Source organism: Hyla sarda, chromosome 3 (assembly GCF_029499605.1).
Source record: "Hyla sarda isolate aHylSar1 chromosome 3, aHylSar1.hap1, whole genome shotgun sequence".
Lineage (NCBI taxonomy): Eukaryota > Metazoa > Chordata > Amphibia > Anura > Hylidae > Hyla > Hyla sarda.
Window position 1 is genome coordinate 93,425,176 of NC_079191.1, and position 27,633 is coordinate 93,452,808.

Consider the following 27,633-nt stretch of genomic DNA (forward strand, 5'->3'; position numbering starts at 1 on the left):
ATGCCAAAGCAAACATGTAGGTGTGTCAGGGTGCTGCCAGGTAGCAAGAACCTGTAGCCATTTTGTTCCTTAGACTTCATGCACATGATCATATGAATGGTGCACAACGTGCCCTTGTGATCTGTACTGTATTGTATATTTTCCATAGGTTTCCATATTGTGTTCTGGATTTTTTTATAGGTTGTATTAATCTCTTATTGTACTATTTACTAGTTTCCACAGGTTCCCCTATGGTGATCTGGATTTTTTTCAGGTTGCATTGTACTATTTACTGGTTTGAATATTTTTTTATTTTTTTAAAAATATATTTCAATTGCCTTTAAATAAATAAATTTAATTAGTTTAAATGGTATCTTGAGAGCTGGCTTTTTACAATATAATAATTCCGCCTTGTCTGTTGACAATTTTGTACTTCTGGACTACTAGGAAAGGGTTAAATGATCAGTACACAAATATCTCCAGTATTTTCTTATGATTGAAGTATCGTCAGCCAAGTAGAGAAAGCTATGAACTAGCCTAAAGCAAATCCTTCTGAGGTGGGTTGACTTGTATTCAACGTGAGTTTCATATTTTATTATTCAGCGAAGAAACTTTTGCTGTTATAGGAATGAGTATAAAAATTGGACGCAGTTGTGTGTACAGGGGTTTACCAATAGGTGGTGCAGACAAGGCAAGTCCTGATGCCTGGGTAAGATGGTGTAAGCTTTGGGGCCCAGTAGCCTCCAGCTACTATATGCTTGTGTTTATGGGATTTTTAATGCCTCTTGAGAAATAGGAACTTCAGCTGTAAAAGACAACTAATGGCGATCTTCCCTCTATTATAGGGCAACAAGGACCCAGAGACCCAAGGAATAACCTCATAGCAGGAAATTCTTCAACTAAATACAGGTATGTCATGTACAAATCAGACAATCCATATGATAAAGATTGCATGGTACAGTCATCATGTTCTAACATGTATTTATGTTGTGAACCCTGCATACAGTGTTGAGCGAACTTACAGTAAATTGGTTCATAAGGAACCTCGGCTGTTGATTACTTTAGTCTGCATGAATAAGTTCAGCTGTCCAAGTGCTCCGGTGGCCTGGAAAAGGTGGATACAGTTCTAGGAGACCTAAGACTGCCATCCCGGACTTTTCAAGGCAAACGGAGCACTTGGAAAGGTGAACTTATTCATGCAGACTAAAGTAATCAATGGCCGGGGTTTGTTACGAGCCAATGTACTGTAAGTTCGCTCAACTCTGCCCCCATAGTACCCCAGTATCACAGCATTAGGCATTTGTGGTCTGCGGATATTTTATATTTCAGGTGCCTTGTTTTTTGGCAGTGTTGTGACACATGAATCTATCTTATCAAGCTTCTAGTTGAAGGGTTTTTATGACCTGTACCACATATGATATTTTTGCTGTAACTGGTGTGAATGGTAGCCTTTATGCCAGAGGCTTAAACATTGGTAGGTCAACATATTGACATTTGTGCAGATAGAAAGGTTTAGCTCTTACCTCCTCAGACCCACATTAAAGGCTGCCAGACAAAATTTGTCTCTGTACTGACAAGGGTCAAGAAACCTAAACCCACTGTCTGCAGATGAGTACTCGTCCTTTTGGAGAAAATTCTAGTTTAGCTGATAATCGGTAGCCATTTAGGTAGATTGGTGGGTGTCTGACTCCTGCGTTGTCGATCAGAAAGCCCATAAAGAATAAATGAAGCAGTAGCTACACGCCCTGCTCCACTCATGCCAGGAAGTATTTTCACTGCATTTTGGGTATCCACAATGATCTGTAAGTTAACCCCATATCCTATGAGTGGGGATATCTTGACCAAATGAGAAAAACTCCTCTATAGGCTTTAAAAAGGGTCAAGCATTGACTTTGGGTTGGTTCACATGGGCAAAAGAAGAACCCATTTGAAGTGCTGTGCCATGGTTCCGAGCCATGAGCTGCATTGTATTTGCATCAGGACACCAATACAAGGGAATAGGGGGACTGAACTGAAGATTCAGTATGTGGCAAGGGGGCCCGGTCGCAACTGCAACTGCTGCGACTCCTTTTGCTACACCAATGAACACAGGATGAAACGATAATGTGCAAATGGTGTCTGATTGGCTGCTCACGTTATCTTCTCATACAACTATTTGGGTAATCTGAAATTATAGATGATACATTTATGATTGCTGATAGTGCTATTAGAATCAGTGCAACAGAGATGGAAGGCGCATCTCCCGGTGATTGTAACGGGAACTCTGCCACTGCAGGGTCGTCGTTAGCAGTTTGATCACGTGGAGCCCATGCGTCTCACCCTCTGATTATGTCTCTTGGGAAGGACTGTCATCAGCAGTTGGTGTCCATTCCCTTATAACAGGAGCAGTTCTGGAGCAGTGGTCATGCATCTTGCATCAGGCTTTATGATCCTAGCATCTTAATGGTCACTAATGGTTACTACTGGACAGGGCTACCAGTTTGAGTAGCAATAACACAATCTATATCTATAATTATGTTTGCATTTTTTGTTTGTACATTCCCTTAGCGTCCCCTGAGGAAACCCATGTGACACTAGAGAAATTGTTGCAGGTGTAGAAACGCGTTGGGATGGGACTATATGTGCATGATTGTTTTTCTCTTCTACTATGAGGTTTGCTCGCAACATTTAGTGCCCCTCATCTGTATTTGTTAATAAGATATTTATGTCAGTGACAAGTGTTAATGATGATGGTCCGTTGGCGACTCGTGCTCTTTTAGTATACTTAATATTTGTTGATTATCACTGTATGGGTATCACATTTCAGTTATGAGTTACATGGGGATTCTTTTAATGAATTAATAAATGTTATGTTTTATACAGCACCTCAGTCTTTAGGGACAACATCGTTTTTTTTTTACAGAGATTGAAGCAGGTCACATACCTGACCACTGCTCAGTTCAAACTCAGGATCCCCATAAAATACTAATTATTGTGGGCTAGTATATTCACACACCACAGAATTATTATAACATGGATGAATGGGACAGTCACTGACATTTTTTCTGAAAATCTGAATCTGTATACCTGGGATACATCAGGAACAAGCAGCTCCAGACTTCTACAGAAATAGCATGCCCTAGAACAGTGTTCCCCAACCAATGTACCACAGCCATTATAAAACTACAACTTCCAGCATGCCTTGCGACCATTTCATGCAATTTGGTGCACCTACACATTACCAGCACACAATAAAAATGTGTACAAAAATGCTTCACCTTCACCTACAAAATAAATTCCCCCCTATATTCTTATTGGTTATGCTTTCTGCTTCTCTATACAGTAAAAATTCCCCCCACCCCTGCCATGGGATTGAAGGTGAGTATAGCCTGTGTGTTGTATTCACAGCATGGAAGTAAATAGTAAAAAACATTGCAACCCAGAAAACTCTTAAATGGTAACTCTCATTAAAACAATTTTATTTTTATTTTGCACTCCTTATGGTAAATAAAAAAGATTTCTAATATACTTTGGTTAAAAAAAATCAAGTTTTCTATGTTTTATTTGTGCTTAAAAAAAGCTCAAGAGCACATTTTCCCCCATCTTATACACAGACTTAGGACTGAAGCCCAAACACAGGAAGTGCAGCCTGGAGTGCTGAGGGGGATGTATCCAACCAACAGCATATGGCAGTTAAGTGTGAGAGGAGCCATGATTGGATAAGGCTGGACACACACCCCTCAGCACTCCAGGCTGCACTTCCTGTGTTAGGGCTTTGGTCCTAAGTCTGTGTATGAGTTGTGGAAAATGTGCTCTTGAGCTTTTTTTAAGCACAAATAAAACATAGAAAACTTCATTTTTTTTAAACAAAGTATATTAGAAATCTTTTTTATTTACCATAAGGAGTGCAAAATAATGAAAATAGTTTTAATAGTATGAGTAAGGCTGTTTTTTACGGCTGAAATGCGTTACATTGTGTCCTGCTGTCCTATGGCTTGAATCTACAATGAATATTGGCTTTTATTGCACGTTATCCTGCGCTGGACCTTCTATTTCTTCATTGCTATTCTGGTGTTGGTTCACACGGTGCCGTGCGACAGGCGTCTGGCTAAGAAGGTGAGCTGGGTAACCATTTATCTCTCTGAAAGTATATTAGAAATATTTTTTATTTAATAGCAAATATTAATTTTAATGAGAGTTACCCTTTAAGCAATGAGGTGCACCTGAGGTGCCCTTGTGTTTCTACTCTGGCCCCCATTGTCCTGGACAAACGTAAAGGATGGCCCACTCAGCGGCTGAGGAGGGATATTGCTGCAGCCAGTGATTGGCTGAGCGTGCTGTCACTTGCGTTCGTCCAGGAAGGTGGAGGCCGCTCTGCTTCATGCTGGGGCCCCATACAGGACATTGCAGTGGGTCCCAGAGGTCAAAACCCCCGCAACCAGACACTTAACCCCTATCTACAGGAAAGGTGATTTGTGTTTGAGAAAAAACAGTTCCCTGGACTAACCCTTTTAATTGTGGCATTTCACTTGTGACATATTATACAGGAATACAACTAAAGCCTATTGAAAAGGCTGTAGTTTGATTTGAAAAAAACAAACTGAAAAAACACAGTACTAGATGTTCTGGTCAAGCATTTTAATGAATCAAATATTAACATAAAAATGTGTGGGTTTTTCGATACATTATTTAAAAAGCTTTACATCCAGTTAAACCTAGATTAGCATTTTTCCTACCTAAAGCAAAACAAATCAAAACATCAAAATAAATCATGAATGTCATAAAAAAAAAAAAACACACACACCACATGACAGGTACCGAAACTCTGCACCAAGATCAAATTACTCCTGATGCTCTTTTTCTCCAACTCCCTTCCCCCAACACCAAATATTGCAACAAAAATCACACCTCTAGAGGGTTAAATGAACCTTGGCCACAGCTGCCAATTTATTAACAATTAAAGAACAATTTAGTAACAATATTAACAACCAGTAAAAAATAGGAGGTCCTAGGGGCTCCAAAGATCTGACATGATAATATACAAGCTCATATTACTGCAGCTGGCACCGCCGGCTCAGAGGCACTGTACACCACATAATGGCTAGTGGCTAACTTCTTTACCTGCCTCTCAGGGATTATATTTTTTAAGAGGCCCCTAATGCGTCAGACCAGATAAATGTTCAAACAATATGGAGGAGGAGGATCATATCCCTTGGGGACCGAGCCCATTTTGACCCTAAGGACCAGAGCATTTTTTGCAATTCTGACCACTGTCACTTTAAGAATTAATAACTCTGGGATGCTTGTACTTATGAATTTGATTCCAAGATTGTTTTTTAGTGACATATTCTACTTTATGTTATTGGTAAATGTTCGTCGATACTTGCATCATTTCTTGGTGAAAAATTAAAAAATGTCATGAAAAATTACAATTTTTTGCATTTTTATAACTTTGAAGCTCTCTGCTTGTAAACAAAATAGACATACCAAATAAATTATATATTGATTCACATATACAATATGTCTACTTTATGTTTCCATCATAAAGTTGGCATGTTTTTACGTTTTGAAGACATCAGAGGGCTTCAAAGTATAGCAGCAATTTTCCAATTTTTCAAGTAAATTTCAAAATCTGAATTTTTCAGGGACCAGTTCAGTTTTGAAGTGAATTTGAGGGTCTTTATGTTAGAAATACCCCACAATGGACCCCATTATGAAAACTGCACCCCTCAACGTATTCAAAATGACATTCAGAAAGTTTGTTAACCCTTTAGGTGTTTCACAGGAATAGCAGCAAAGTGGAGGCGAAAATTCAAAATCTTCATTTTTTACACTAACATGTTTTTGTAGACCCATATTTTTTTCTTTTTTACAAGGGGCAAAATATGCAACCCAATTTCTCTCGAGTAAGGAAATACCTCATATGTGGATGTAAAGTGCTTTGTGGGCGCAGTAGAAGGCTCAGAAGAAAAGGAGCGACAATGGGATTTTGGAGAATTCATTTTGCTGAAATGGTTTTTGGGTGGCATGTCGCATTTAGGAAGCCCCTATAGTGCCAGAACAGCAAAAAAAAAAAAACACCCCACATGGCATACTATTTGGGAAACTACACCCCTCAAGGAATGTAACAAGTGGCACAGTGAGCCTTAAAGGGGTACTCCTGCGCTAAGACATCTTATCCCTTATCCAAAGGATAGGGGATAAGATGCCTGATCGCGAGGGTCCCGCTGCTGGGGACCCCCGTGATCTTCCACGCCGCACCCCGTTAGAATCAGCCCCCGGAGCGAGCACGTCACGCCCCCTCCATAGGCTTGCAATGAGGGGGCGGAGCGTGACGTCACACGGGGGTGGAGCTGTGATGTCACTATGCTCCGTCCCAGTGATTGCCAGTAATCAGACCCGGAGCGAGCACGCTCCGGGGGCTGATTCTAACTGGGTGCGGCATGGAAGATTACGGGGGTCCCCAGCGACAGGTCCCCTGCGATCAGGCATCTTATCCCCTATCCTTTGGATAGGGGATAAGATGTCTTAGTGCTGGAGTACCCCGTTAACACCCCACAGGTGTTTGACGAATTTTCAAAAAAGTTGGACATGAAAATGAAAAAACATTTTCACAAAAATGCTGATGTTACCCCAAATTTTTCATTTTCACAAAGGGTAATAGGTGAAAATGTCCCCCAAAATTTGAAGCACCATTTCTCTCGAGTATGGAAATATATCATATGTGGATGCACTAGAGGGCTCAAAAAGGAGGGAGTGACATTGGGCTTTTGGAAAGCAAATTTTGTTGAAATGGTTTTTGCGGGGCATGTCTCATTTAGGAAGCCCCCATGGGGCCAGAACAGCAAAAAACACCCCACATGGCACACTATTTGGGAAACTACACCCCTTAAGGAATGTAACAAGGGGGGCAGTGAGCATTTACACCCCTCTGGCGTTTGACAAATCTTTGTAACAGTGGGCTATGCAAATGAAAGATTACATTTTTCATTTTCACTGACCACCTGTGGGGTGTTAAGGCTCACTATACCCCTTGATACGTTCCGCGAGGGGTGTAGTTTCCAAAATGGGGTCACGTGGGTATTTATTTTTTTTGCCTTTACCAGAACCGCTGTAACCAGCAACCACCCCTGTGCAAATCACCAGTTTAGGCCTCAAATGTACATGGTGCTCTCACTCCTGAGCCCAGTTATGCGCCCGCAGAGCATTTTACGCCCACATATGGGGTATTTCGGTACTTGGGAGAAATTGTGTGACAAATTTTAGGGGTCTTTATTTTCTTTTACCTCTTATGAAAATGAAAAGTATGGGGCAACACCAGCATGTTAGTGTAAAATAATTAGATTTTTTACACTAACATGCTGGTGTAGACCCCAACTTTACCTTTTCATAAGGGGTAAAAGCCCCCCAAATTTTGTAGCGCAATATCCCCCGAGTACGGAGATACCCCATGTGTGGCCCTAAACTGTTGCCTTGAAATATGACAGGGCTCTGAAGTGAAAGAGTGCCATGCGCATTTGAGGCCTAAATTAGGGATTTTCATAAGGGTGTACCCGGAAGCAAGCGTTTCACTTGCCTCCTCCACCAAAAATACTGTACGTCTGTTTTCCCCAAACAGGGTGCCTCCTGATGTTGCAAAACTCCCAACATGCCTGGACAGTCAATGGCTGTCCGGCAATACTGGGAGATGTTATTTTGCAACAGCTGGAGGCTCGGTTTTCGAAAAACTGACGTACAAGGCATTTTTAATTTCTTATTTGGGGGGGGGAGGGCGACAGTGTATGGGTGCAGTGTATATGTAGTATTTTACTCTTTATTTAGGGTTAGTGTAGTGTTTTTAGGGTACATTCACACAGGCGGAGGTTTACAGTGAGTTTCCCGCTGCAGCGGAAAATTAGCTGCATCTCAAACTTGAAGCAGGAAGCTTGCTGTAATCCCCCGCCCATGTGAATGTACCCTGTAGGGGGGGGGGGCAAAACTACAACTCCCAGCATGCACTGATAGACCGTGCATGCTGGGAGTTGTAGTTATGCAACAGCTAGAGGGAACTGGTTGGGATTGGGAAACACTTAGTTAGGTAACAGACTACCGCAGTGTTTCCACACCACTGTCTGTTTCCTAACTCAGAGTTTCCCAACCCATGTGCCTCCAGCTGTTGCAAAACTACAACTCTCAGCATGCATGGTCTGTCAGTGCATGCTGGGAGTTATAGTTTTGCAACAGCAGGAGGCACATGGGTTGGGAAACACTGAGTTAGGAAACAGAAAATGTTTCCCAACCAGTGTGCCTCCAGTTGTTGCAATACTACAACTCCCAGCATGTGGAGACTGTCCAGGCATGCTGGGAGTTGTAGTTCTGCAACATCTTAAGGGCCAGATGTTACAGAACTACAACTCCCAGCATGCCTGGACAGTCTGGGCATGCTGAGAGTTGTAGTTTTGCAACATCTGGAAGAACAGTGGTCTCCAAACTGTGGCCCTCCAGATGTTGCAAAACTACAACTCCAAGCATGCCCAGACAGCCAAAGGCTGTCTGGGCATGCTGGGAGTTGTAGTTTTGAAACTCCTAGAAGCAGCCGTGAAGATCACTTTACGGCAATCTTCACTGCTGCATCTGGGAAACCGCCGCCGCTGCCTCCTCTTGCCTGCTGCCTCCTGTCAGACGCCAGTCTCTGGTACCGGCTCAGGTAACGGCTCCGACGGTCCCCGCCGCATCCACGGCCCCCGCACATCGCCACCATCTTTCCCTGCTCTGCCTCGACATCCAGGGGTGGGCACAACAGGGGAAATGAACGTTCAACCCCACCCCTGCCCTGCGGTTCTGACCGGCCAATCGCAGGGGATAGGAGGAGGTGGCACCCCTGCCACCCTGCTCCTATGCTTTAGGATTATCAGGGCTGTCTCTGACAGCTCCGATCATCCCCATTTTCAGGGCTATCAGGTCATCAGAGACCCGATCAGCCCGGAATCGCCGATCTCAGGACCCCCCAGGCATTTGCACGGGATGCCTGCTGTAGGATTGAAAAATGACATACAAAACAACATCAGTGATAAATCTCCCCCAATGTGCACAGTTTGAAAAAAAAAAAGTTCCCAGCAGCTGTGGATTTTCAGGGCACTTACTGGTGGTAAATGCCTCAACCTCTGCCAGCTTTCTGACACATTAAAGGAGAACTCCGGCAAAAGTCAACTTATCCCCTATCCACAGAATAGGGGATAAATAACTGATCGCCGGGGTCTGCCCGCTGGGATCCCCCGCAATCTCTGGGACCCCATCTCTTTTAGTGAGGAGCGCGTGTCGTCAACCTGTAGATGGCACATGCCCCATTCATTTCTATGAGAGCGCTGATGATGCCCAAGTGCTGTTCTTGGGTCTTTTCGTTGCTCCTCACTAAGCGTCAGGTCCCTGTGGTCATGCCCCCGCGATAAGCTACTTATCCCCTATCCTGTGTATAGGGAATAAGTTTATTTTTGCCAGATTTTTCCTTTAAGCACTTCCTAAGCAGCCCCTGTCCTCCTCTGCTCCATCCACCTGTCTCTCTTCCCAATTTTTAGCGAGCCTTCAGTCCCTGTGGTGGTGATAAATAGGTTAGCGGGTCACAGATCTGTCCTTCAGATGCCTATGAAGTGCGGCACAAACCTTGTAAATAGTGCCTTTCCTCTTCTCTCTGGCATTGTTTTATAGTCTATTTCTGTCTGCTCTATAAACACCTATTCTGTTGTGCTCCCTCCTCCTAGAATCCGCTCACTCCCTCTCTTTCCTCCTCCTCTATCCTGCACTCTCTTCCCTGATTTTCTCCTCTCTATTCATTTCTCCCTTTCTCCCCTCACCCCACACATCCCCTTTCTGTCCATTTATCTTTTACTCCTTTTTCTATCTTTCTTCTTCCTTCTTTCCTTATTCTGCACTTAGTGCAACGGAGAGAGACTCCCCTCCTTCTCCATCCATAGAGTCTTTTTCTTCCCGTTTCCTTGGTAACCACCTGGAGTGCGGTTTCTGGCTGGCAGGCAGTGTCCCTGCACTCTCAGCACACTTCTGACTGTCTGAGAGAGTGCAGCATGGAGCCTCAGGCAGTGTCCGAGGAGGGGGATGTACTTACTTGTGACCCTCCAAGCCCATACGAGGAAGATCCCATCGAAGGGTGAGAGAGACAGGGTTGGGAGGAGAACATGTAATTCTGACAGCTAAATATAGAAAGCGTGCAAACTGCTGACAGTCACGAGAGTGTGTGTGATAACATGTGCAAGTGTTTGTGTGTGTGTGTATAATTATGCATGTCCTTTTGCCTTCGCTATCCATCAACGCATGTGTTTTTTGCTTTCAATCGTATTGCAGGTGTTTTTGCTTTGCAGGTGTCTCTGCACCTGCATGCACTGAAGTATGTGAGGGTACATTGCACAGGTGTCTGCTACTTTGGTGTGATCCCTTGCAGAAGACGTTTCGTGTTCTCCATGTGGAGGAATGTGGGTAGTTTAGCAGTGGGTGTAAGTGAGTGCATAAGTATGTGTGTCATTTTTATATAACCACTTTACATTTTTTTTCTATAGGACTTGGTGGGTGTAAAGGAATCATTTCATATGTCTATGCAGATTTGTGAGTTCCATCCTGCAAGTATATGTACACCTACACGCACTGTGACAAATAATAACCCAAAGCTATAAATGGCATGGTACGCATTAGAGCCCATATTAACTAAGCCGTATTTTTTATTAAAATTTTTTACATGAAGGACCTTTTGGGAGCAACATCAAAGACTTTTTTTTTTTTTTATTATTAAAAATAGCTATGTTCGGACATACTTTAAAATGGGAGTGTGTGGGAGATGACTATATAAAGACATTGGTATGAGATGTGTATTGGTTTGGCTGCAGGACTTGCTTGTTGTATTAATGGTGATTATTATGCTCGGATTGCTTGGAAGTGCCTACAGAAAACAAACATGCACAAGAGGCCGCGGTTTATTCCTGTGCACAAACACTTGGCGGCTTATACTGTAATCCCTTATTTCAGGCAATTTGTCACTCTCGGTGAAGCATGAGTGAAACCTTGAAATGGAACATGGTGTAAAATGCTATGGCTGACATTTATCATTGTCTTTAGACAGTTTTTTTTTTGTGTCTAGAAAAGGCGCAGAAAAGGCGCAAGCAGGGTTTATTTGCGCCTTTTGGTTTATACATTTCTGCTGGTTTTGAGTTGTAATCCACTGATTTTGGCTATACACGTGATATGGAAGGGTTTTATGAAATGCACCTTTTTGTGAAAAGGCGCAAATAAGGCGCAAAGCCAGTGAAAAGTCTCTAAAACTCCACCAGCCCAGACTTAGCTTAGCTTTTTGGTGTATGTGAAGAGTGAAATTTCAGAAAATGTGACCTGCACAAAATGTGACCATTTAATAAATTTGGTGCTCCTGCACATTACCAGCACACAACAAAAAAGGGGTAGAAAAATGCTTCACTTACACCTACAATAATAAATGCTTCACTTACACCTACAATGATGAATGCCGGCCTATGTGCTCCTACACTTTACCAGCACACAAAAAAAGTGTTGAAAAATGCTTCACTTACACCTACAATGATAAATGCCGGCCTGTGGCCGGCATTTATCATTGTAGGTGTAAGTGAAGCATTTTTTTACACCTTTTTTTTTGTGTGCTGGTAATGTGTAGTAGGGATCGACCGATATCAATTTTTTTAAGGCCGGTACCGATAATCTGTGGCCTTTCAGTTATCGGCTATTTCTCCAACCCCCCCCCCCCCCCCCGGCCTAGAAGAACGCGGCTGCAGATCATTGATTTAAAGCAAGCGCTTTAAATCAATGAACCGCAGCGGCTTTTGCGGGGCCAGAGACCGCCGCCGCCACCCGCTTCTCTCCCCCTGCCTGTCCTGGGGTCGTCCCTAGTCCAACCACCACCGCCGCTGCCCCATTGCCTCCCCCATCCCCGGTTTTGTAATTACCTGTTCCCGGGGCCCGGGGTCCGCGCTACTTCTGGCTCCGGCGGCGTCCTGAGCTGTCACTGTGCGCACTGACGGTGACGTGGCATTGAGGATGTCACTCATCATTGCGCAGCGCATAGCGTAACGCAAGACGCTGCAGGAGCCAGAAGTAGCGCGGACCCCGGAAGCAGGTTATTATAAAACCGGGGATGGGGGAGGCAATGGGGCAGCAGCGGTCTCTGGCCGGGGCAGTGGCAGATGGCGTGGGGGGGGGGGGGGCGTTGCAGGGCGCGGGGCATTATCGGATTATAGGCAAGGTAATTGCCGATACCGATAACGTCCAAAATCGTGGATATCGGCCAAACCGATAATCGGTCGTTCCCGATGTGTAGGAGCACCAAATTTATTAAATGGTCACAGAGCATTTGATAAATTTCGTGCAGGTGACATTTTCTGAAATTTCTCTCTTCACATACACCAAAAAGCTAAGCTAAGTCTTGGCTGTTGTCGTTTTGGAGACTTTTCAGTGGCTTTGCGCCTTTTTTGCGCCTTTTCACAAAAAGGTGCAGCTCATAAAACTCTTCCATATCATGTGTATTGCCAAAATCAGTGGATTGCAACTCAAAATCAGCAGAAATGTGTAAACCAAAAGGCGCAAATAAACCCTGCCTGCGCCTTTTCTAGACACAACAAAACTGTCTAAAGACAATAATAAATGTCAGCCTATGTTCTGCGCTGAAGGAGAATGTGCCCTGTTGGGGGCCTTCAACTGCAGAGCCATAAAGAAACATCAATTACAATGATATCCTGGTGAAAGTTTCTACTATTTAGTGGTGAAATTGCACACTTTTTCACCATTATTATAACAGTAAGGGAGGGGTGTGTTTATAATAGAAAATTAGGCCTAGGCTTTACGGCCCTTTGCTTGGTTAAGTCCAGACATAGTTGCAGATTTGCAAGGGGGATTTCACACCTCATATCCAGAGTAGATACAAGCGGATAGGGATTGGAAAAAAAACATTGGGGGAACATTTATCAATGTTTGCTTATGCATTCCTTTTTTTTTTTTATTTCTTTTTTTTTTCTTACTATTTTTTTGCTTATGCGTGACTTATCAACTGGTTTCAGCCTGTTGATAAATTTCTTTCGGTAAGCAATTTTATATATTTTTTCTTTGTTAGAGAAAGCCCCCGGAAAGTACAAAATCGGAGAGGAGGGGGCACATGACAGGGGGTGTAGGCAGCAGTTATAGGGTTAACAGGATAGAACTAGTTCGGGAATGAGGGGTTAAGGAAGGAGGAGCTAGGCAGGCAAGGGAACTGGAGTCTGCAGGCGCCCGCTCGCCCTTTAAGTTAGTGCTGGCGTGTTTTGGGGGTCCGGTTTTCTGGTTTTCGAGTGGGGGCTTGGTTTTGTCCTGTCACGGCGACGTGAGCTGGAGGAGGATTTGGAGGCATGCTGGATGGTGGTGGAGGTGGAGGCCCTGGTTATAATGGCCGGGGACGAGAAGCTGCCTTCAGGTCCCCTTCCAGAATGTTGAGGGTTATTTATTTTTGGATGGAAGGTTATGTTAACCCTGTAGAAGATGTTTGAAATTCTGTTATTTAATTTTGTGGTTATTTATTAAAAGAGTAAATGTTATATAATTGTTATTTTGTTAATAAAACGGTTGGTCCGCTGTGGCCTTTGCACCATACAAAGAGTCTGTGGTTATTGGTAGGGATGGTGGTAAGTAGAAGGGGTAGTCAGGGGGCAAGGGTAGCGTAACTCTACTCTCCCCTAGTCATGGCTTTTTCTGCTCCATGTCTGAGCTGGAGTACATTTAGTAGATTTTTTTCATGTGATGCCACTTTTTTGCGACTTTTGTACTTGATAAATCTCTGACCACTGCAAGTCAAAAATCACTTTCTGCTTTGGTAAGAAAGTTTCTTTTTTTTTTGTTGCTTAGGGCACTGCACAATCAAAAAGTCTCACAAAAAATAGTAGTCGCACATGCGACTTTTTTGCGACAACTTTAAGCAAAAAAAAAAAAACTACTAAATGCTTTGATAAATGTCCCCCATTGTCTTCATGTAGAAGTATTTTCTGCACATTAAAAGAAGCGCACTGGGGAATTTAATTTGCGGCATAGGTTGTGGAAATGCCACGGTGTATTCACAATTACAGTATCTTGAGCATATTTGAAACGCAGGATTTGAAGCTACTGATTTGAAGTGGTGTTCTACAGCAGAAATTCTGCTGCCGAAAATCTGCCGCAGGGAGCCCACCCCCATTCAAACTCACAGCGGAAAATGCGCTACTTACTTGCAATAAAATCTTTCCATGGGAATTAGACCTCAATGTAATGGGGTGGAATCTGTAGCATTGCATGTAACATTTGTTGATTTTGCTGTGGAAATGCCGTGGAGTTGTGGCCTTACCTTATATTCTTCCCTAGCAAAGGAAATTGCATTTTATTTTGGCTAGACTTTTTTGCAAAACAAGAAAAAGATGCTAGCTGAAAGTCAATAGGGATTTATGAAACGCCAAACCCACTCGTTGCTTTTTTCACTCATCTTTGAAATTTTTCTGAGGTTTTTAGGTAAAACAAAAACACCAGAGAAAAAAAACCAAGTGGAAACGTACTTACTCATTTTCACAGTGGAGACTAACATGTGGTGGTTGAGTCTTTGGGTCTATTTACACGGCTGAATATCCTCACCAATTTCACTTCCGCATTCATTTGGGTGTTTTCTGGCTGTTGTGGAACCCGCAGCAAAATTCAGGAGTGTGAAAGGGAGTGCAGAACTCCAAAGAAGTCTATTGGGCTTTAATTTGAGGCGGAAATTTACATGTGGAAATTCTGCTGTGTGAATAGACCCTTAGGGTCTATTCCCACGGCAGAATTTCCACTCATCCACACCAATTCCGCTTCTGCATTATTTTACATGGTGTCTGGTTTGTGTGGAATTGGTGCGGAATTACATAGCTTCTGGTTTGTGCGGAATCCGCATGCAGAAATTCAGAAGTGTGAATGGGAGTGCAGAATCCCATAGAAGTCTATTGGGCTTTAATATGAGGCGGAATTAGCATGCGAAATTCCGCAGGTGGAAATACTGCCATGTGAATATTTACATGGCAGAATTTCCTCAAGCAGAATTCCTCCTCAAATGAAAGCCCAATACATTTCTATAGAAATCCACACTCCCATTCACACTTCTGCAGAATTTCCACTTAGATTCCGCACCAATTCAGCACAAATTCCACACAAGCGGAAACGGAATTGGGGTGGATGAGCGGAAATTCTGCAGTGTGAATAGACCCTAAGAGTCTATTCACATGGGTGGAATTTTCACACCAATTCCGCTTCCGCTTCCTTGGGGGGTTTCTGGCTTGTGCGGAAATTCCACATTCGGAAATTCAGAAGTGTGAAATCCCATAGAAGTCTATGGGCTTTCATTTGAGGCGGAATTCCACCCGTGTGAATAGACCCTTAGGGTCTATTCGCACGGCAGAATTTCCTCAAGCGGAATACCGCTTGAGGAATTCCCCCCCAAATGAAAGCCCAATACACTTCTATAGGAGTCCACACTCCCATTCACACTTTGCAGAATTTCTGCTTGGATTCCACCCCAATTCGCACAAAATCCACAGAAGTGGAAGCGGAATTCGGGCGGATGAGCGGACATTCTGCCGTGTGAATAGACCCTCAGGCTATGTTCACACGGGGGAATTTCCGCTGGAAAATTCCACATGGACATTCTGCTGCAGTGGCCCAATTTCCACGGCAGTTGGTTCTGCTGCAGAAATCCTAATTCCATTGTCCGCAGAAAGAATAGACTATCCAGGAATGCTGGGAGTTGTAGTCTTGCAACATCTGAAGGGCCACAGTTTAGAGACCACTGTAACAGAGTATGCCACAAACCTTTGTAAGCCTTCATATAATTCGACAGTATAGTACAGGCCCATAATATAGCCATGTGCATGAACGCTGTTGGTGAGATACACGAACAGAAAGCAATGAGTAAAAAAAAATAAAATAAACTGGCGACCGTCTGTCCCCAGGTTGTGTGTGGTATTACAACTTGGCTTCATTCACGTCAATGGAACTGAGCTGCAATACCACAAATAACCTGCAGTTTTATTTTTTTTAAGAAATCAGGTCTTTTTTTCAGTTTATCTGTTTTTTAAGGCATTTATGCAAATCTGTATGATACGCTGTAGATCCTTATGGACATCACAAACCTGAGAGCATACAGAAGAGAGCAACATGTGTGAGACACCTACCTGCTGCTTACAACGTGCTCCGCTTCCAGTGGAAAACACTAGAGCACAAGTACGTTTCCACTTCTATCTGGATAAATCTATTTGGATAAATCAAATATAGTCCCAATTGTCGGCTCAAAAGTAGTAGTGTAAGAACTGCCAATGGGACACACAAGAGCACTCAAGGGCTTCCGCTCCTCCATCAATTACACAAACCACAGTTTCCCTGGCCCTTGTGTCTGTATTCACTTCCCTGTAACTATCTGTAAACCCGACTGATACCTAAATCTGCTGTAATCTGCAGCTAATAGAACTGCATGCGATCCAGAGATTTACTGAAAGCCTAAATTCACACACTTTTTTTTTGCCTATTTTATACATTGGGCAGTTTTTTGGCCCATTTTGATACATTTTTTTGGTCTTTATTTTGGCCTTAGGTGCGAGAAGCACCTGGTGGAGGCAAATATATTGTGAAATGATTGTCTTTCCACTTCCGTATTATAGCCCCAACAGTGCTCACTGGAACAGTCAGAAGCGTAGAAATGTGGCTGTAATATGAAATATAATAGTACCAAGAGATAAACCGAAATAGCAGGGAGGTGCTAAAAAATATTACTTTTAATCAGTGCCTGTAACCAATTCCATCATTGTGTGCTGTCAGGTGAGGGTAATGTGAATTAACCTTTTCGTGACACCAGGACGTGGTTGACCTATACACCACCCGAGGTAGACCAGCTTCTCCAATACAAGGTTACGGATAACTGGATGGTGGTACAATCCGTTTGGGAAGCTTATCGGCTGGCTTGCTGGGACTTAGGATAGGTTCAGACTACGGAATCTCCAGCAGAAAATTTCCGCCTGGAGATTCCGAGTTCCGCCTGCACCGACTAAATTAGTCGGCGCTAGGACCGCGCGGACACTGCAGTCTCCTATAGACTGCTATGTGTTCCGCACGGATTTCCGCCTGAAGAAAGAGCAACCCCTTTCTTCAGGCGGAAATTTTCTAGCGGATTTTTCATCCGGATTTTCCGCTTCACAAATTCCGAAGTGTGAGTTTGTGAACGGAAAACCATTCACTACACTATGCATTATAGTAAGCGGAATTTCTGCCGGAAATTTCAAAGCGAAAATTCTGGCGGAAATTCCGTAGTCTGAACCTAGCCTTATAGTTGATTGTGCTGTATATGACTGACTTGACTTGTATGCAACCCACACGAGACTTTAATTACTTGGACTTGACTTGATCCCCGGAATTTGATGCTTACCCCCATGCTTTGACTTTCACCCAGGCGAAGGGGTTAACTGGAAGTAGAAGATGCGTGGTTGCTGGACTAAGCCTCAGGTCTCCTTCAGAACCACCTCACAGACTGACTCCACACTTCTCTCAACTGTACCTCAGAACTCTACTGCAGAACTCTGGTTACACTATACATGGGAGCAATTTAGAGAGTCAGATGGTTCACCTCTGGATACTCCCCTAACAACAAGGTCCACAACAACATGTTTATCATTTAAAGGGGTTGTGCGCTGCCCTGCAGTTCGGAGCTCCGCTTACAGCGTCCGGAAGTTCATTACTCCGAATGCTGTGTGCGGGCTTCAGTGTTCGCAGCCGCCGGGCGTGACGTCATGCCCGGCCCCTTCGTGACGTCTCGCCCACCCCCTCGTGACGTCTCACCCGCCCCCTCAACAAAAGTCTATGGGAAGGGGGCGCGACGCGACGTCACGAGGGGGCAGGCGAGACGTCACGAAGGGGCCGGGCGTGACATCACGCCCGGCCGCCGCCAACACGGAAGCCCGCACACAGCGTTCAGAGTAGTGAACTTCCGGACGCTGTGAGCGGAGCTCCGAACTGCAGGGCAGCGCACAACCACTTTAAAGAGACAAGTACATAGAAAATACCAATAACTTAATCCTTGCATAACAGTTTATAATATAGAGTCCTGAAGAATGTGGGCAAAAGACGGACATTAAAGCAGCATCTGCCAGAAAGGATGGGCAGGAGTACAGGAGAACACATGATTCAGTACTGGGTCACCTCAATTGTGTTTTTTTAACAGTTAGGTTGTGATGGTTTTGAGACAGCTCTTTGCTTTTACCCATCATGAGATGTGTCTGCTTGTGTAACACTTTGGCAATGAGACATTTTTTCTTGTTTCCATGCCTTTTGCATACCGGGATTTGTTGTACGGCTGCGTCCAGGGATCTTCCTGCTTTGGTCCTCTTGGCAATAGGCTTCGGTTCCATCCTGGAACTCCCGACACGTAGATCGCTGCGACTCCGCCATCTTCTCATTCCCAGACAGCGATGCGTCGCTTCTTATACTGGACACGGTAAAGACACGTTTCAGTAAGGGTGGGTTCAGACAGAGTAATTCAAGAGGAATTTACTCGAGTAATTCCTCTTGAATTCTCCGCTCCAAACTAATGCACATCTCCTCTGCCCATTGACTTTAATGTTATTTCTGCTGGCCTGTTCACACTGCGGAAATTCTGCTAGCAGAATTCCGACGCTGAATTCCGTTCATTCTTCAAGCGGAATGCACTAGCAGAAATCAATTGAAGTCAATGGTAAAAAAAAATTCCACCCGACATCGTTTTCGAGTGGAATTCGCGCGCAATTCGCGGGCAACTTGCACACAATTTACGCGGAATTTGCATGCAATTTGCGTGGAAATGGCTGAGAAACCCTTTACTTCTTTCTCCCCCATGTCCGTGCGCAATTCTGCGCGCAACTCCGCGAATTGCGCGCAAATTTTCCACGAATTTCATGCAGAAATGTTTTTCTTTTTTCCGCCCGTAAATTTTTCAGCGTGAATTACTCTTCATTTACTCCGTGTGAGCGCACCCTAACAAAGTCCCGTACACTTTTCTGGTGCAAACTTTTTTGCAACTGCATGCAATCTACTTTGGACACAGTTCAGACTCAGACTAGGGAGAGGACTTGCGACTTTATGGCTAAGGCACACACCCGTATCCTGTTCATAACGCCAAAGTTTTGTGGTGTCTCAGGATGCGAAGGTGAATGGGGTAGATGTTGTAGCCCAGGGGCAGATGTTATTAACCCCTAAATGTTCGTGACGCCAGGGCATGGTTTTCCCGGTAACCACCCGAACGGTAGTACAGCTATCCCAAGGTCAGGCAGGGCAATAATAGTCCAAGACCAGGTTAGGGTTAGAAGTAGCTTTACTTGTAGTGACTTTGACAGTCACGCTGACTATAAAAGACTTTACTATAGACTTGACTGTAGGTAGTGACAGCAGACACAGAAGACATGACTTACTGGCATGTGGCTGTAGGTTAGGCTTGAGGCCTCCAGATGTGTTGGACACTAGCTCTGAGACATCTGATCTTTACTGTTCCTCCGCAGGAGTGATAAGAGAGAGATTGTAATGGCTGGCCCTCTTATAAAGGGGGACTGAGCCAGAAGCTCATAGGTCAAGCTGCAGGTCACCTGGTTAGCTGGTGTGCTCTGGGTAACAAACACATCATGTGAACACATTATCATGTGACTAACTAAAAGGTCCTTTTATCCATAACACACATAACACTATATATAATATATACAGCCATGGCTGTAAATGTTGGCACCCATGAAATTTTTCAAGAAAATTAAGTATTTCTCACAGAAAAGGATCGCAGTAACATATGTTTTGTCTCACACATGTTTATTCCCTTTGTGTGTATTGGAACTAAACCAAAAAAGGGAGGAAAAAAAGCAAATTGGACATAATGTCACACCAAACTCCAAAAATGGTCTGGACAAAATGATTGTCACTCTTTCAAAATTGTGGATAAATAAGATTATTTCAAGCATGTGATGTTCCTTTAAACTCCCCTGGGGCAAGTAACAGGTGTGGGCAATATAAAAATCCCACCTGAAAGCAGATACGAAGGAGAGAAGTTAACTAAGTCTTTGCATTGTATGTCTGTGTGTGCCACACTAAGCATGGACTGCAGAAAGAGGAGAAGAGAACTGTCTGAGGACTTGAGAACCAAAATTGTGGAAAAATATCAACAATCTCAAGGTTACAATTCTATCTTCAGAGATCTAGATTTGCCTTTGTCCACAATGCGCAACATTATCAAAAAGTTTGCAACCCATGGCACTGTAGCTAATCTCCCTGGGTGTGGACAGAAGAAAAAAATTGATGAAAGGTGTCAATGCAGGATAGTCCGGGTGGTAGATAAGCAGCCCCAAACAAGTTCCAAAGATATGCAAGCTGTGCTGCAGGCTCAGAGAGCATCAGTGTCAGCGCAAACTATCTGTCAACATTTAAATGAAATGAAACACTATGGCAGAAGAACCTCACTGCTGGCACAGAGACATATACAATTATCACCCACTTCTGGCAACCAATGAGAGAGGTCTGCCACTTGTCATTGTATTGTAATTTTTGTCAATTATCCCTCTCCCCATTTCCACACCTAGAAATTAGGAGTTCCTCTATATACTAGGGTCTTTAGGTTAGGGCTTCACCTGTACCCCTCATCCCTATCCCCATTTATTTATGTCAGTTTGTGTGTACTCTATTTGTTGTTATCTACTTATTTAAGTAAAAGTTAAGTTTTATCTTAGCCTCATTGGTGTATTCTAGTTGGTACTACAGAGACATATAAAAACAAGATTACATTTTGCCAAAATGAACTTGAGTAAGCTAAAATCCTTATGGGAAAACATCTTGTGGACAGATGAGACCAACATAGAGCTTTTTGGTAAAGCACATCATTCTACTGTTTACTGAAAATGGAATAAGGCCTACAAAGAAAAGGACACAGTACCTACAGTGAAATATGGTGGAGGTTCAATGATGTTTTGGGGTTGTTTTGCTGCCTCTGGCACTGGGTGCCTTGAATGTGTACAAGGCATTATGAAATCTGAGGATTACCAATGGATTTTGGGTCAGACTGTACAGCCCAGTGTAAGAAAGCTGGGTTTGCATCCAGGATCTTGGGCCTTCCAGCAGGACATTGACCCCAAATATACATCAAAAAGCACCAGAAATGGATGGCAACAAAGCACTGGAGATTTCTGAAGTGACCAGCAATGAGTCCAGATCTAAATCCCATTGAACACCTGTGGAGAGATCTTAAAATTGCTGTTGGGATTTGGCGCCCTTCCAATAAGAGAGACCTGGAGCAGTTTGCAAAGAAAGAGTGGTCCAACATTCCGGATGAGAGGCGTAAGAAGCTTATTGATGGTTATAGAAATTGATGGGATGGAATAAACATGTGTAAAGCAAAGCTGTGGACAATCCTTTATTCCTCCCTATCGATCTTGGGACGGGTGGCGGTAGGACATATATATACACAGAGGAAGCCCTCACCCTGGCGTCACAACAATCAAGAGTTAATCCTATACCCAGCAACACTACATTGCAACACCCCTGTTGAACCCTACACCTCCCCCCCCCCCCAAGCTACCACACAGAGGTGAATACTGCAAATTCACCCCTATTTTCATTGGCTAGTGAGCCTGTATACCAGTACAATAACACCAGCCTCTGACCTCTGGTTTTAATACATTTTGGATCTTAACATATACACTAATAAAAGTGAAGTTTTAGGGGTGGGCACTTAATAGGGGTTTTTTTTTTTAACCCTGGGCTCTGGCTCATGGGTTTGATTCAATTGTGCCCTTACTCACCTAGGGGTAAAAAAAAAAAAAGTGTTTGAGACTATGATCAGTTTATCAAATTCAATTTGGCATATGCTGGCATACCTTTTTGCTGATATGCCATTGAACACCCTAAATGTGTGGCTCAAGCATGATGTAAATAGGACCTAAGACACTTTTAAAGGGGTACTCTGGTGAAAAACTTTTTTTTTTTTTTTTTTTTAATCAACTGGTGCCAGAAAGTTAAACAGATTTGTAAATTACTTCTATTAAAAAATCTTAATCCTTCCCGTACTTATTAGCTGCTGAATACTACAGTGGAAATTATTTTCCGTTTGAAATACAGAGCTGTCTGCTGAATCACGAGCACAGTGCTCTCTGCTGACATCTCTGTCCATTTTAGGAATTCCAAAATGATTGAGAACGCTGTCTAGCATTATCCATTTTTCACTTTTTTACATATATATTTTTATATATTTTTTCATATTTCCTTATTGTTATTGCTCCATTATATTAGTATCATTATGCTCAGTAGTACATATATACTTTTTTTTTAATACATTTTCTATGTGTTTTTAATATGTTTTTTTGTCTTTTATATGTTGTTTTCCCTGTATATTGTTTGTACCAGCAATGTATGGGTTAATGTCTGTATAAATACCCCTAGTGCTTCCCCTTTCTAACATGCCTGATGAAGCTGGTTATCCAGCGAAACGCGTTGCATGGCGGGAAATAAACAGTTTGTACCTGGAGTTGTGTGCGCCGGCTCTATCCTGTGCTGTTCCTTGGAGGGATCCGTCTTGAGTGCTTCACTTGTGTTGCCAGGAGCGGCTGCCGAGCTTCGCCCATTGAGGGTCTATTTCATGCCTACACCATAGTTGTACTTGGTTGCAGTACAACTCCTCTCGGTGAGCAATATTGCTTTATACACTATACCGTAATCATAACGTTATCACACCTTTCCATTTTTGTTCATTGTCATTTTAGGAACTGTCAGGAGTAAAATGAAATCCCCATAGCAAACATATGCTGTTCTGGACAGTTCCTAAAATGGACAGAGATGTCAGCAAAGAGCACTGTGGTCATAATGTCAGCAGACAGCTCTGTGTTTCAAAATGAAAATAATTTCCGCTGTAGTATTCAGCAGCTAATAAGTACAGGAAGGATTAAGATTTTTTAATAGAAGTCGTTTACAAATCTGTTTAACTTTCTGGCCCCAGTTGATTTAAAAAAAAAAAAAAAAAATTCCCCGGAGTACCCCTTTAAATAAATAGTTGCTTTATTCCCACAGGCTTATACCGTTATTTATTATTATTATTATTTTTTTTTGTACATTTTTGACAAGTTTACCAGTATCAGAATTGCAGTGGTGTGCATACATTTCATTTAGTAGCATATGTACACAGTTCTGAGCAGCTTTCTGCCATGGCCTTCATGTTTGTTGTTATATCTCTGTCATTCAGCAGGATACTGCAGGGTGGTGATGCTTATTATTGTAGTATCTGCTGTGTGCTATCTGATGGCTTCTCTTCATCTTGCTCATAAAACATGCGTCTACCACAGATCCTATCTCTGGCTCTTGCTTTGCCGGCATCGATCGGTGTCATGGCAGTCACATTTTTACTTTGATGTATGTGTACACTGCTGGGGAGTGGGGTCTTGTTAGAGGGTTATTGTGCGCAGCGCTTCTACCAGAGGAATGTGTCACCTACTGGAGATGAAGCCACATATCAATGCGCTAGTTATTTAGAGGGTTTTCATGGACGCAGCATTAAATATATTAATATATTTTGTCTCTATTTTATTAGAATTTATCACCTGTCCCCAAGTTGGTCGTGTAAACATAACATTGTTTGGTGTTGAGCAGCCCACAGCAATATTACTTATCAGTAAATAGGGATAACTATGGGGGGTATTTATCAAAGGATTTAAGTGTTTTTTTTTTTTTCACGTAACTTTGCCGCAACACTTTGGCGCAACACTTTGGCGCCAAAGTTTTGCGCATCTTCTCCGCTGTCATTTTGACAACTTTCTCAAAAACACACGGTCCTGTGTGTGATTTTAACTTTAGTCAGTAATTCATTATTTGCGCCAATCAATCTTTGGCGCAATTTTGCGCCTTTAGGGGGTTTTTTTTGGCGCAATTCACCACCAAGAAATTTTGCACATAGAAAACACTCATAGCAATGTCAGAAAATGTAAAGGCGTCAAAATACATTAAACATTTTTATGTGAATGCAGCGACGCCTCCAGGGCTGCCCAATACTATCCTGCGACATAGTTGTCTCTGAGGAACCTTCACCCTCCGTTGAGCCAACATTGGACATGGCCACACAGGTTCAGGAAAGGTAAGCACTAAAGCAGTGGTCTCCAACCTGCGGACCTCCAGATGCTGCAAAACTACAACTCCCAGCATGCCCGGACAGCCAACGGCTGTCCGGGCACGCTGGGAATTGTAGTTTTGCAACATCTGAAGGTCCGCAGGTTGAAGACCACTGCACTAAAGTAACCAAAAAAAAAATAAACTACTCAAGTTGAAAATAAAATCCATTTCACATGGTGGCTATAAACCCCACAAAAGAAAATAACTCATGTCGCTTGCTGATATACTGCAGGAGGGACTCCGAAATGGCTGCTCTACAGGGTAAAATACGCGTCCTCTGTGGGGGTAAGTTCTGTGTAAAAGGCGCTGGGAACAGCTGATTTCAACATTTGAGCCAAAATTACTAACAACTTGCACCAAATGATAAAGTTGGTGCATGTCCACGAAAACCAAAGTGAAAAAAAAAAGGGTAAAAAGAAACGGTCAACAGGCAAAATTGATAAACACCCCCCAATGACCTTTCTAGTGTTGAGTGGCATAGGCCATATTCGAATTCGCGATATTTCGCGAATATATGGACGAATATTCGTCATATATTCGCTAAATTCGCATATTCGTAATATTCGCGTTTTATTTTCGCATATGCAAAAATTTGCGCATACGAAAATTAGCATATGCGAAAATTTGCATAAGCAAAAATTAACATAAGCAAAAATTCGCATGTGCGAAAATTCGCACGCCAGTCTCAACACAGTAGTATTAGCGCCTTCTTTACATCACACAAGCTGGAAGCAGAGAGGGGTGGTCACTGTGATGTGTACTGTGGAAAAAAAATATATATATTCGTAATTACGAATATATAGCGCTATATTCGCAAAGTATATGTCATGCAGGTGATGCATCTTTACTGCTCTGTTTGCTATTAAAATTGGCCGTCTTCAATGGTAGAATGCTATTGTGGCCTTCTATAAGGGTGAGCCCACATGTCAGGGTGAAATCATGTTCTTGCAATTGGACACTGTTTTGGGTGTGACTTTGCACACTTTGAAAAACTATAAACCGTAGGCCAAGATTAAGGGTCTTGATGACCCGAAACGCGTCAGCATTTGTTGTCCTGTTATACCTCTCCCTCATTTGATGAAGCAATAAAAAAAATACTTGCTAACCCTACCGCAGAGCAGAATCCCTTTCCTGAATGCTCACAATTGGTAAGGTTCACATGGACAGGAGAAGCTGTGCCATTGTTTTGTCATAATTGTAGCAGAAAAAACTCTGCAGCAAATTACACAGGCAGGGAAGGAAACGAGATGTGCACTTGTCACTGTTGTTTCAAACAGTTTCCCTCCATGTTATAGCCTATGTCCCAGCGTTTGTATCCCATAGGATGTCCAGACTCCACGCACCCTCTAAATGCATTCTCTATGGAAGCGCCAGGGACAGCCGAGTATATCGCCCGTGCAACTTCAGCGCTGCCATAGAGAATGCATGGAGTGGGCTGTTTGACCCTGCTCCATGAACAGAGGATTTGAGATATGTTTTTAAACCCTGGACTACCCCTTTAAATAGTTCCAATTGTGTCATTAATTCATAAAAGGCATGTACATTGTCATTAGTGTTGAGCGGCATAGGCCATATTCGAATTTGCGATATTTCGCGAATATATGGAGGAATATTCATCATATATTCGCTAAATTCGCATATTCGTAATATTCACGTTTTATTTTTGCATATGCGAAAAATTTGCGCATGCGGAAATTAGCATATGAGAAAATTTGCATATACAAAAATTAGCATAAACGAAAATTCACATATGCGAAAAATAGCATATGCAAATTTTCGCATATGCGAAAATTCGCGCGCCAGTCTCACACAGTAGTATTAGAGCCTTCTTTACACCACACAAGCTGGAAGCAGAGAGGGGTGATCACTGTGATGTGTACTGTAAAAAGAAAAAAAAAAAAGAATATTCGAATATTCATAATTATGAATATATAGTGCTATATTCGCGAATAAAATTCCTATTGCGAATATTCGCGAGCAACACTAATTGTCATAACTATGTGAAAATCACTCCAACTATCTTCTTAAAGGGGTACTCCCCTGGAAAACATTTTTTTTATCAACTGGTGGCAGAAAGTTAAACAGATTTGTAAATTACTTCTATTTAAAAATCTTAATCCTTCCAGTACTTATCAGCTGCTGTATGTTCCAGAGGAAGTTCTTTTCTTTTTGAATTTCCTTTCTGTCTGATCACAGTGCTCTCTGCTGACACCTCTGTCCATTTTAGGAACTGTCCGGAGCAGGATAGGATTGTGTTGTGTCCAAGGTACAGGACCTAGTCCTGTACCATCCTTAGGTCCCCTTTGCGAGAGTCCCTTGAGTCCATAGGGCTCTCCTGCAGGGTTCCCCCCTTGCTCGCCTTCTTATTGTTCTAGACAATGTATGCATTGTCAATATGTATAAAGTTTGTACAAATGTATAAAAGTGACAGTCATGTGAACCACTGTCATGTGACATACCCAGAGTTCCATGGGCACAGGAACCACAGGCTTAGCAACCAATGGGCTTTAGTCCAGCCCCCTAGTATATAAGGGGCTGTAGTCTCTCAGTTAGCTCTCATCTCCTGGATCAAAAGCAAGCATAAAGTCATGTATACTGCAAATTCATCTCATCTAGGCCAAAGCCTAAGGAAACGCAGCCACTTCTAAAACGGGAGTTATAGTTCTCTCTACAAATTCAGTGACTACTACTCAGCTAAAGGAATATATTAGTAGCACAGTGGCCTGCCTAAATATCTCAATAACTACAAGTCCAAGCAAGCCTGCGAGGTATCCTGTGTCCCGATTGCCTCTGAAGGAACTGCATAATTGTAAAGACTGTTCCCTAAACATTTCAAGTGAAAGTTTCAGTTTATTCAGAATCCTTGCTGTGGACATTCCTTTATTAGGGTTAATTTAAAGGGGTACTCCACTGGAAATCTTTTTTTTATGTTAGAACATGCATACATATGTTGTATTTTGTATTAATATTTTTTTTTACTTGATGTTGGAGTACCCCTTCAAATGCACTACTAGAGTTCCTCCATTTAGCTTAGATTTTGTATGGGTCATGTCTGTTAAAGGAGTAGTCCAGTGGTGATTCAGTGGTGAGCAACTTATCCCCTATCCTAAGGATAGGGGATAAGTTGCAGATCGCGGGGGGTCCGACCCCTGGGGCCCCCGCGATCTCCTGTACGGAGCCCCGACAGCCCGCTGGAAGGGGGCGTGTCGACCTCCGCACGAGGCGGCGTCCGACACGCCCCCTCAATACAACTCTATGGCAGAGCCGAAGCGCTGCCTTCGGCAATCTCCGGCTCTGCCATAGAGATGTATTGAGGGGGCGTGTCGGCCGCCGCCTCGTGCGGGGGTCGACACCCGCTATCTAGGCGGAGAGCCGGGGCCCCGTACAGAGAGATCGCAGGGGGCCCCAGCGGTCGGACCCCCCGCGATCTCAAACTTATCCCCTATCCTTAGGATAGGGGATACGTTTTTCACCACTGGACTACCCCTTTAAACAGGATAA

General features: G+C 43.1%; 1 protein-coding gene across 3 annotated transcripts in view; it reads left to right on the forward strand.

Moving 5' to 3' along the window:
- The window catches only part of NGEF (neuronal guanine nucleotide exchange factor), a 251,721-nt gene that overhangs the window by 93,657 nt on the left and 130,431 nt on the right, over nucleotides 1-27,633 (forward strand). For 2 of the 3 annotated variants that reach the window (XM_056564624.1, XM_056564626.1), the window contains one exon: nucleotides 825-888. In XM_056564624.1, the coding sequence (XP_056420599.1) occupies nucleotides 825-888 (64 nt within the window). Of the gene's footprint in view, nucleotides 1-824; nucleotides 889-9,723; nucleotides 10,100-27,633 lie in introns of those variants that run through there. The other variant, XM_056564625.1, reaches the window with a different exon arrangement.